Consider the following 12932-nt stretch of genomic DNA (forward strand, 5'->3'; position numbering starts at 1 on the left):
CAGGAATATAGACATGCAAAATTGAATGATTCTTTTTGATATACCCTGTACATCTAATTATGCAGTATTTGTTTGTGCGGATGCTGATTTTGAGGTGTGTCCTTTGCAGTCTGGGGCCCTGGGCCAGATGACATCCCTGAGGACACTGCACGTGAGCCCCTACCGGAATGTTCGACAGTTCAACTTGCCACATCTCCTGCAGTACAATTACGGTCTCAAAGAGCTGCACATCCATGTGAGTAAAACTTGGCACCAAACCATATCCAAAACTATGCGACAGTGGGCTGTTGGACCTGCAAGTAGACCCACCGGGATATACATGGTGCCATTTGTGGGCTTTGAGAACATAGCATAGGAGCAAGATATTGATTGACAGCCTGAATATTTGCAGAATGTACCAGTTCCATTACAGCTGTATTTCAGTGCAGGCTACCTCCACTGTAGTTTATTGAGCAGCACCACAAAGGGGCTCTCTCGGCACAGTTATTACCAATTCAGTCAGCATTAACCTGCCAAACTCCAAACCCCCTCAAATCAAATACTCAGTGGTGCGCAGTTAAATGCTTGGCACTTTAGTTGTCAAAATCATTAAGACTTTCAAAAGAATAGTTAGTGGAATTGAAGCAGCTCGAATTGAGCTAGATTTTGAGGAGAAATAATCTCTTTCATACTTCATTCCATTCCATGTAACCAAGACTTGTAGAATAACAACAGTGATGTACTAATATCTAGATTATTCCATAATGTACCTGTCATGTATTATCACAAACTGAAGAGTATAGAAGCTGTACAAGAGTTTGTTAAATATCTTTTATCAAAGAATTTTTATAAAATGTTTGTTTGTGTACTGGAGTACTTTGATGATGTGTTTCATGAAATTTGTTTCATTTCCAAGATAAGTAACTTATGCACATATTACAAGTGACTTCTTTTATGTGAAGCATAGGACTTCTTTTATGTGAAGTGTAGGAACCAATAAGCTAGTCAGGTTATTTAAGACCTTTATTATAAGCTAAGTATTTGGGAAAGTATTTCATTGGTATTAAATATAGGTAAAATTTGATCGAGTGTTAAATCTCCTTTGTTATTGTGATTTTTCCAAACAAACATGTTTACCAAACACACACACACACACACACACACACACACACACACACACACACATATATTCTCAGCACAGCTCTGAATCCCATGTCAGTAGCGTAATAATAGCTACTCAGAATTTGAAGCAATCAGATGGGGTGTACCAAAGAAGTTGTATTTCAGGTCCTCTGTTGTACACTTGTTCTCAATTTTCTGATGAAATAATAGGCTTAGCAGGTTTTGAAAAGGGGATGAACTATATGTTAAAAATGTTGTCTCGTGCCTTGGACAACCACTAAGTGAAAATTAACATAAACAAAACTAAACTAATCATTGCAGGTAAATCATACAACAGGTAAGCGCAAATAATATCTAGGAAAAAAATTATTAATGCAAGTAAATAAATTTTACTACTTGGGATGTATAATAACAGATGGCAACAGAAATTCAATTTATTAACAAAAGACCACCTTAATAAAGAAATGAGAAAGAAATTCATCAACACACTTATCTGGAGCATTTTAAGCAATAGTTTTGAGGGGAGGACACAAGAGAAACAAGGAAGAAAAAACTAAACACAATAGAGGTCTGACTGAAGGGAAATTGAATTCACAAATACTAAAAGACATTGAAGAGAAAACGACATTCGTTAATAGGATACAGTAAGATTAACTAAATTCATTGGGTGCCTAATTTGATGAAGCAGCTTCATAAAAAAGAGCCTTAGAATTAAAAATACGGAGGAAAATGTTGAGTGGGTGACTTAGAACATCCATATTACTAAGTATTATCAGTGGAATGAACTGCACAAACTACAGCCAAATGGTAAAGATAACAAAAGATACAGGATGATGGTAGGGAGATGCAAATGTTGTCCTTTTTGCAGATGAAAAAAGTACAGGAATAAAATTTAATGCCTCTTGCCTGAGTTAAATAGTTGTAAACATCAACAGCTGGTTCAAGGTAAACATATGGTCACTGAATAATGGCAAGACTCAGCACATATAGTTCACTACTTGTCATAGAACTTCACAATCTATACAAAGAAAATTCTCAAACAATGACTAACACAAGAAGTAGAAAGTGTTAATTTTTTGGGACTACAGATCGATCACAGCCTTAAACAGAAAACACAATGATTACAATTAATGAAGTGTCTTTGCATTTTCAGTAGACATGGTCATTCTCATGGATGATTTAAAAACAAGGAAGTTAGTTTATTTGCATGTTTTTATTCAATAATAAATATGAAATTATTTTTTTGGTAAACTAAAATTACAGGGACAATATTTTCAGAATATAGAAAGGTGATATTAGAATTACATTGAGTGCCTGAAAGTGAATGGAAGGCACTGTGATTAGTCAGTTGTTTGCAGACAAGGTGGAAATGGGGTCGTGACACTCCACATTCAAACCAGCAGTCATCTGACTCGCAGTAGACTGCTGACTCCCTATGTGGCTCTGTAGAGGTGATATAATGTTCTTCCATCAGACACATCATCGCTGAGTGTAGTAATTTACATTTTTGGAAACATTGCCTTGTGTACTCAAGGTTGACCCAGGACAGTGTGGAATTTTCTGCAACGTTTTAAAAGTTTAAGAGCAGGAAACATAACATGTTTGATAATTACCTTGATGAATCAGCACTATTGGCAATTGTTGATTGTAATTAATTCCTGTTTTCTCAGAGAAAGTATTAGATTTTAATTACTTTACATATTTCATGTGAAACAGGTGCAATTCTTAAATAAATTGCAACAGCCAAGCTCTGTATTGTATCTGTCTGTTGATAAACTTCACCTCCTTCTTGGTCAGCTCATTATAAAGCATACTAACTCACAACAACACATTAGCTCCACTGGTGATTGATCCTTACATAGACATAACTGGTGGCTTTTTCTATATTGCTACAATTTTAACAATATTAGAGAAGGAAAGTTGCTACTCACCATATAGCGGAGATGCTGAGTTGCGATAGGCACAACAAAAGGAGTGTTGTGCCTATCGCCACTCAGCATCTCTGCTATATGGTGAGTAGCAACTTTCCTTCTCTAATATTGTTACTTCCATCCTGGATTTTCCATTGTTTGATTGTTACAATTTGTCATTGTTGTGACTTGGCAAGACAGCCAAGCCACTGTGATTGGTAGCCGAAAGGCACGCGTTAAAGTTCATGCAGGCTGGCGTGAGGTCTGGAACAGGACAATGTAATTAATATAGCCAATAAGGTACGTTGCTGCTGGAATACTTAACTTTAATCCATAATTGGTGTACATCGGTCTGACGGTACAGGCATCACAAGATAAATAGCAAATGATAATGGCGCCTTACTAGGTCGTAGCAAATGACGTAGCTGAAGGCTATGCTAACTATCGTCTCGGCAAATGAGAGCGTAATTTGTCAGTGAACCATCTCTAGCAAAGTCGGCTGTACAACTCGGGCGAGTGCTAGGACGTGTCTTTAGACCTGCCGTGTGGCGGCGCTCGGTCTGCAATCACTGACAGTGGCGACACGCGGGTCTGTCGTATACTAGCAGACAGCGGCCGATTTAAAGGCTACCACCTAACAAGTGTGGTGTCTGGCGGTGACACCACAGTCATGATTCACAATGAACAAATATTTTTTGAAAGGTTTTAAGTATGACAACATATTTTACAAAAATTAATATTAAATCTGACGTGCATTTCTAATAAGTACAAGGCTTCCTTCTACTAAATTTCATAAAATGTTTAGTTTTACAACTTAACATATGAATTTCATTCCAGTAAATCAAGAATTTTAGTTGCCTTCTATAGTAGTAACTCCAGTGCTAGAATTTTATTATTTTGTGTGAAGAACTGTCTTTAAACCCTCTAGTGGGTTGATTAGATACCATATTAAATGTTTGCATTTTGAACATGACAGTTTAATTCTTATGATATATTCTCATAACTTCCATTAAAATATTCTATTAATTTATACAAAATTTTGATTTCATCAACAGATTTTCATCTTCCTTGATTTTCAAATTATTAACATGACTGAATCCACAGTTTCCTGTATACCATATTTGATTCAATTGGAGATAAACAGTTGTTAATATATGATGCAGATATAAATATTGTTATATATATATATACATTTATATACAAAGAAGATACTGTATCATTTTCCTATGTATATCACTTACTACTATATGAAAATATTGGGCTGTTACATTTCAAAGTCAATATTGTAAAAGTAGTTTTTGATTAGATAATACTACTACATGCATGAGTTATTTAATCTAAAAAAGTTTGCTTTTCCAGTTAGGATGACATGTCATGTATCATTTTGTAAATGATATATGGATGAATAAAAAGCTAACTAACTAACTAACGCATTCGGGAGGACGACGGTTCAATCCCGTCTCCAGCCATCCTGATTTAGGTTTTCCGTGATTTCCCTAAATTGTTTCAGGCAAATGCCGGGATGGTTCCTTTGTAAGGGCACGGCCGATATCCTTCCCCATCCTTCCCTAACCCGAGCTTGCGCTCCGTCTCTAATGACCTCATTGTCGACGAGACGTTAAACAACACTAACCTAACCTAACTAACTAACATACCACCAGTTGCCAGGAACTTGTTTTGACATCTTGTAATAAATAATGGAGCTTCTGGAGAGTTGATGTAATGTGGGTTATTTTCTATATATGTTGCAAGTTGGGAGTGTACTGCTTAAAACTGGTGACACAATATTACTGCTTGTGCATGTATTACAGTGACTGGTCTGCCTTCACAGGTATACGAGGAAACAGGACTGAGGGATGAGATGTCCGGTCCACTTCCTTTCAAGCTGTCCAACATAACCGTCACAGGACGTGCACTCAAGACCCTTCCAGATGATCTCCTAATGGTAAGTTTGCAACAGTGGCATACTGAAAGAGGCAAACTTGCTTTGTACAGGGTGAACTTATGGAAATTTTTCTTATGCGGAAGTGTGTGTATCCTACTCCAAATTTGGGAAAGCTTGCTATTTCAGAGGTAGATTGAGCCTCAAAAAATCAAAATTACCATTCCCATTTCCACTGATCTGTCCGTTTGCTTCCTAGGATGTTGTAGTTTTCTGATGTTTCATTGTTATGTGTGATGCAGTTTTATTGTTATTATTTATCACTTCATGAAGAACTGACGAAAAACAGTTGGCACTATTTAATTAATGCGTGCATGAAGACTTCACATGAGAATCCTTGTAGAAGAGATGCTCAGTGTTCATCTTGCATACATCATGTGTTCTTAGAAGTGAACAAGAAGAAAAGTTGTTCACAGCTAATTGTTTAAGTCTTCATGTCACAAAGACTCACATCATGTGATTTCACCAGAAGTTGTGCTGAATGAGCACAGTTTACAAAATTTCCTGGGGCTCCAGATGGACAACAAGTTGAAACTGAGTCTCCCTTCTCATATAGATACATTAATCCAGAAGCTCAGTCGAGCATGTTATGCCCTTAGAAGGCTCCCTTATTCTGTTGATCTAAAGACAAAAATATTGACTTAATTGTATGTTATCAAACCCTTTTGTTTTATGCAATTATCCCCTGTGGTAACACTCTGATACTGAATAAAGTGTTTATTCAGTAGAGGTGAGTGGTAATAATATTATGCAAAGTAGATAACCTGTACATCTTGCAGGACCCCTTTTTAAGAATCTTGAAATTTATGCACTCATCCCCTGTGGTAACACTCTGAAACTGAATAAAGTGTTTATTCAGTAGAGGTGAGTGGTAATAATATTATGCAAAGTAGATAACCTGTACATCTTGCAGGACCCCTTTTTAAGAATCTTGAAATTTATGCGCTCACTTCCCAATCAATTTACTCCTCCATGGCTTTTGTAACCGTAAAAAGTAGTTTCACTGAGCTGCAATATATACAGTCACAATGCAAAACACACACATAATTTTCATGTGGACTTTGCCTCCTTGTCCAGAGTTTAGAATGGGGTTATTACCCTGGTCATAAGATACCAACAAGCTTCCATACAAAATAAAGCAATGAGTTTGAAACCCCAGCCAATTCAAAAGAAAATTAGAAAGTTATGTGGCATGTATGTTACATGGCAAGAAATAGTGACTGCATTACATGTGATAATTTAGCATAAATAAGACAGAGTATTTACAGATAAAAAAATTATTTGATAAGTACCATTGCAACCAAGTAAATACATGATTACATGATCCAGCAGAATGAATAGTAGGATATGTCACATAATAGGGTGCTGCTGTTGGACCTGTGTGAAATAACTATGTTCTCATTGCACTGAGGACAGAGAACCTTTTGTGATTATGTCCTTTTGAAGTTCAGAGCATCAGAAATACCCCACTGAGATGTATTTCAGATGTAACGAATCTCTCATCACAATTCAGTGACCCTTGTTGCCACTCCAAGTTGAATGGAGACGATAAAGTCCCAGATCATTGCACGATTGTACAATGGGTGCAACAATTCAGGACTCCTGTGTCTTGTACAAAGAACAAAAGTTCACGGGTATGAAGGACACAACAGGCTGAGGAGCACATGATGTACTCGACTGTAGTCCTCAGCATTCTGCCACCAGACATGCTTTGGCATTAACCTTGTCAGATCATTCCCTACGGCACATCATTTGTGACAACCTGCACTTCCACCCATACAAACTGCTGGTCATTAAATGAACAAGGCAGAGTTGCACAACAAACCTTTCCATTGCATTTCCAGGAACTTTTAGTAGTTGACTTGCAGATGTGAAAAAACTCACTGACATTAGATGAAGTCCATTTTCATTAAGACACTAGTGTAATTAAAAAGAATTACAGGTACTGGGTGCTTTGTAACAAATGTAATCCTTTCCAGCTGCATGAAAAGCTCCTCCACTGTGAATGTGTGTTGTAGCTTCATATAGCTTACATTCATGGTCATGCAATGATGGTTATTAGCAATCCCTATGTCCAAATGTTAAATGGCTTTCTCCTTCCAAGATTGAAGAACTAGCTAATTATGGCTCAAGCAGGATGGTGCAATATCTCATATGCCCTGCCAGTCTGTGAATGCCTTGCAGCATCATTTGCCTGGTTGAGTGGTTTACAGATTTGAAGATGTTCATTAGGCAGCACACTTGCTCAATTTGACTGCCCCTGACTTCTTCTTGTGGGGATACTTGAAGAGTCAACTGCAGGCTATGCATCCTCATAATGTGGGTTGACTCAAGGAAATGATATGTGCAGCTCCGTTGAACATGCTGAATTGGGTGACAAAAGCTTTCATTTGCTGCCTGGGGAAAGGCACAGAATGTGACAGCAACCACCCATCTGATTTTACATTCAAAACCAAGTGAACAGTGTGTAATATGTACTGGCATATATTTTTCCTTGTTTTAAAGATATATTTCAATAGATTTGTTCCTCTGTTTCAAAATTCTGTTCTTTTTATATACTGCTGTTTATTCTCCCAGACACTGTATTAAGCTACTAAAACAGGAACTAGATAGAAAAACTAAGGAGGCAGAAGCATTTCCAGAATAGCAGCTTTCTTAATAATTCTCTTTATTATATTTAGATGGCATATGAGTGACTAGCATTAAGCAGTACAGTGACATGTTTCTATACAGTTTAAGTTCCTCTGATTTCCTTATCTTATGTTAACTCATTCCACATTCATGAAGTCCTCCTTGTAGGGTCTTTAGAACATGAAGAATTAATGAGTGTTTTGAGGATAACAACAATATAAGGAAAAGACACATTGCTATTCACTGAAAAGGTAACAAATTAAGTTGCAGACAAGCACAACAAAAAGACAGTTACACATGTAGCTTTCAGCAAAGCCTTCTTCAGAAAAGAAAACACACACACATTCATTCACACAAGCAAGCACACTTCATACACACATGACTGCCATCTATTTTTTCTTGTGTTGTTAATATTCCAACCTGAATGAGATTTTCACTCTGCAGTGGAGTGTGCGCCGATATGAAACTTCCTGGCAGATTAAAACTGTGTGCCAGACCAAGACTTGAACTTGGGACCTTTGCATTTCGTGGGCAAGTGCTCTACTGGTAGAGCACTTGCTCGCGGAAGGCAAAGGTCCCGAGTTCGAGTCTTGGTCCAGCACACAGTTTTAATCTCCCAGAAAGTTTAATATTCCAACCTGCTGTTAACATTTTTTTTCATTTTAAGGATAACATTCATCCCATCTCAATGGATATAATAAGCTTTTTGCAGAATTTTGTGAGGAAGGTCCTATCATTTTTTCGAAACAGTAATTTCCTTGCTTTGTAGTTTCTGTGTATGTCTTTTGCAAACACAAATAGAAAAGTGCTGTCTGTGACAGACAGTTATTGATACAGCTTGGAGAATTACTTTCCAATTGTTGTTTCTCTCTGTTATTGTGTAAGTTGATTTATTTCGTATTACTGATTGTTGTCATTTATGATGAGCTCTGCAAAACACTGTAACTGAACAAACAAATTCGCGTTCATGATATCTCATGTGATTGTACTGAAGCACATACAGCAGTCTATGGAAAATAACATCAGCCTCCCACATTGGGTACTGCTAGTTACATTAAAATATCCTTCTATTTTGGATTCTCCACCATTGTACTAGAGATGGGGGACCCGCTCCTGAACTGATTCATAGAGTTGAATCTTTCAAAGGAGTGAACAATCAGCGATTCAGAAGAAAAGAACGGTAGCTCCAGACATTTCCCCACAGCAGAGAGAGAGAGAGAGAGAGAGAGAGAGAGAGAGAGAGAGAGAGAGAGAGAGAGAGAGAGAGAGAGCTGCCTTGGCTGCCTGCCTTGTGCAGTGCCCCATTGGATTTTGTGTTTCACATATGCCATGCTGTCTCTGTCCTTCCTCTGCCGCGTGCAGTGTCTGGCGCAGCTTAACTTAGCATCGCACTCTGTCGGTGATCGTTTCAGTCACACGTCCTGCCCTCTGGGCAGTTGATGAGAGCAACAGGACAGAGAGCCTCCTAGCGGAGAACATAAGAACTACTTGCAACAACCTGCTCACAAGAGAACGATTTGTCTCGGAGCGGGTAACTGGTGGCCGTTCACCGCTCCCCCCGCCCTCGGAACTCGCCCGCTCAATGCTCACCCCACCGTTCTCGACTCTAGCCAGAGAGTTGAGCAAAGCTACTCAGGTGCACTCTGGTCTCTGCGGTCTTAGCTCACGCAGTAATACAGCTTGGGGCTTGACCTGCTTGACTCAGCGCCTCTGCATCGGAGTTTGTCTCTACTGCATATTGTTCTTCGTAGTAATACCGCTATGTATATTACATTATTATGTTATGGTTATAATAGAAGGAAACATTCCATGAAGGAAAAATATACCTAAAAACAAAGATGATGTGACTTACCAAATGAAAGTGCTGGCAGGTCGACAGACACACAAACGAACACAAACATACACACAAAATTCAAGCTTTTGCAACAAACTGTTGCCTCATCAGGAAAGAGGGAAGGAGAGGGAAAGACGAAAGGATGTGGGTTTTAAGGGAGAGGGTAAGGAGTCATTCCAGTCCCGGGAGCGGAAAGACTTACCTAAGGGGGAAAAAAGGATGGGTATACACTCGCACACACACACATATCCATCCACACATATACAGACACAAGCAGACATGTCTGCTTGTGTCTGTATATGTGTGGATGGATATGTGTGTGTGTGCGAGTGTATACCCATCCTTTTTTCCCCCTTAGGTAAGTCTTTCCGCTCCCGGGACTGGAATGACTCCTTACCCTCTCCCTTAAAACCCACATCCTTTCGTCTTTCCCTCTCCTTCCCTCTTTCCTGATGAGGCAACAGTTTGTTGCGAAAGCCTGAATTTTGTGTGTATGTTTGTGTTCGTTTGTGTGTCTGTCGACCTGCCAGCACTTTCATTTGGTAAGTCACATCATCTATGTTTTTAGGTATACATTATTATGTTATGTATACATCATTTGTTTTTATTTTATTTTTATTTGTTTAAACTGATCAGATTAGGTTCCTGACGACTCCTCTTACTATAGGATTTTTTATTATTTACACTCGAATTTACGCTTTAATTACAAGCAAAATGTGATACACCAATATTTTATGACTATTTCACCTTTGACCATGATAATGGCTACAAAGCCAAAACCACGATAGTGCAAAATAAATCAATAATCAAAAACGTTGTCATATCGTGGAAATTTCAATAAACAATACAAAATTCTTACTCATTATCTGTGTTACTTCAAAATAGGATCAAATAAGATCAAAATACAGGTATAGTACTGGAATAAAAGAAGTTGAAAGGGCAATATGCCTTCCATTTATTTTCTATTGTGAATGAGTGGTGAGTCATGAAAAAGAGCTAGTTCATTTCAGGGAGTGAACAGTTCTGATCCGATCTCTGAAAAGAATAGTTTTGCCCATCTCTACATTGTACAGTTTCAGCTGTGTAGCTATTTTCAAAAGAATTGGCTGACAGTATAACCCAAGTATAGTTCGTAGTCAAAAGCTCTGTGACAGAGCTGCTCCAAAATATATATTAAACTAAATTTCTCAATAACAGATTGCAGAATTCAAATTACCAGGACATATTTCAAATATTTTTAGCATGATTTTACATAATGACAGGCAACATTTATGGAATTGTTGGTAATGACAGATATTTTTTGAACCGATAGTAGTTCAGGCTGTGCCTCGAAATGCAAGTTAACCTCTATGTAGCAGAAGTTTGCTGCATGGCTTCTATGAGTACATCACTTATTGTTCTCCCGAAGAACTGGCCATTTCAGCCTAGCCATCCTACATCACTTCTGCATCATGTCTACATCGCAAGCAGGACTTAGAAGATGTCATATTGAACTTCATCCTAATCAGTTTAAGTCCATATTTGGTGCATTTTATACTATACCTCACATACTATGAATATATCCCATTTCAAAGTATTTCTTGGAAACATATCGTGATTGGTACTGTTTATTTAAGAAAGTTATGGGAAACATTATATTGGTGGTTAAAGAAGTTTTATATTTTATATTATAACTCGTGTGTTACGAAAGAATGCCATTTCAAGGCAATGGCTCATTGAAGATGAATCAAAAATGTCTCATTCTTGATTCAACCTGTTATAATTAAATGACATATTGATGATTAGGGGATGATATAATGTAAGACATATAAGCATGGAAGGTTACAGTAATGTAGACCATACATTTATGTAATTATGGAGTCAAAGTTTGTTGGTTTGTGCCTGCTTCCTCCAAATTTTTTTATTTGCCTTTCTGTTTTCTGAAATATTCTGAGACTCTCTTATCAGTTTAACAGTATATTCCATAATTTTATATTTAAATATTTAGGTCATTTCTCTCTCTCCCTTTTCTAGTTATGTGAATATGTTAGAGAATATGAGCAAATTAATTGCAACATTGTTTTCTATGTCAGTCACAATTAAGTATTTATTATTCAAAGCTCATTATCACAGCACAAAACTCATGATATAATGCTAACATCAGTATTTTAATGCATGAACTCCTAAAGCCCGTGGATCAAACATACACAAAATATTAAACATCTCGGGTTTAGAAATGAAAACATGAAAAGCATTAAGACTTCAGCAAAGTTGACATACAGAGCATTAAAGAGCTGCTTAAAACAGCTTTTAACATGATTTGTTGTGTTAGTGTTTGGAGTTGTGACATTTATGGGTAACCTCTAAATCTTATCTCAGAGTTAGCCTTTGGTGCTATTCAGTAGTTGATTATGAAATGGAGAGAAGATACAATGTTTAATCTGTTTGCTACAGTGCAATATTACTTTCTGCCCCTCATCTCCTGCTCCCTCCCGACCCCTCCTTATTCCCCCCTCCAAAATGCTGGGTGTGGTGACAGACTTGATAAATGTTGCTGTCTTCCCAGTATGGAAACCAGGAGTGGTGCACCCAGTGTAATCCCTTCATTCATTCATTCATTCATTCATCATGCTTAGTAGATCCCATCAAGAAGGGGAACATTCAGGAATGTGGAGTGAGTCAAGGCATACATCATGATGAGTTAAAGGCATCATAGGAATTTAATCAGTATGCTGTACTAACAATAAATTACTGCTATACAGCTTAATGCTATTCTTATGCCTGTGCCTTGTAAATTTAACCAAGTAAACTGTTAAGGAACCTGCTACTCTAAAAAACTTGCTGGCTCTTCAGTTTTATGACAAATCATTTGTTCATATGCTATTAGTAGCTTAATATTTACCTGCTCATAATGGTAATTTTCTAAGAAAATTGTTTTACAACTGTACATTCTGAGTCTTGTTTATGGTACACAGTTACTTCTCATATCCATCCATACATATTATAAAATGGATGTGTGTATGTTCCACTTCTTCTAAACAACTGAACCAATTTCGACCAAACTTGGTACACATATCCGTTGCTGTCAGATAACAATGGCTATGGAAGTAAGAATCATCCACCTACCATAGATAAAGAGATACAACATTGTAAACACTGAGATGCCTGGAAAACTGACACATCATACATGACCTTTAAATTTATTACTTCTTTGCTACTATATACACGACAAATTTCACAGACAATATCCACATACATTGCTGAATGTGCATACACAAATATGCCATTGTACAACACACAGTTCAAGAGATATGATGTCATGAACAATGAGATGTGTTAACAAAATTTCTGTATCATGCATGAAGTTTTAATGCATTTATTCTTTACTACTAAAACATTCGGACAGTTGCATCAACTTAAATAAAGGCTTGGCATCCGACAGCACTTTGACATGTTTCAACAGCAAAACACAAATGGCTTTAGGTGCAAACAATAGCCATCTACAGAGCTATGGAAAAGCATCACCACAGAGGCA

The 12932-nt window shown here is 37.5% G+C and overlaps 1 protein-coding gene across 1 annotated transcript in view; it reads left to right on the top strand.

Annotated features, from left to right (window-relative positions):
- Positions 1-12932, top strand: part of LOC126109392 (chaoptin) — a 331789-nt gene that overhangs the window by 260020 nt on the left and 58837 nt on the right. The window contains exons 15-16 of the mRNA XM_049914419.1: positions 110-235; positions 4843-4956. Coding sequence (XP_049770376.1) covers positions 110-235; positions 4843-4956 — 240 coding nt within the window. The remainder of the gene's footprint in view (positions 1-109; positions 236-4842; positions 4957-12932) is intronic.

Source organism: Schistocerca cancellata, chromosome 12 (genome assembly GCF_023864275.1).
Source record: "Schistocerca cancellata isolate TAMUIC-IGC-003103 chromosome 12, iqSchCanc2.1, whole genome shotgun sequence".
Lineage (NCBI taxonomy): Eukaryota > Metazoa > Arthropoda > Insecta > Orthoptera > Acrididae > Schistocerca > Schistocerca cancellata.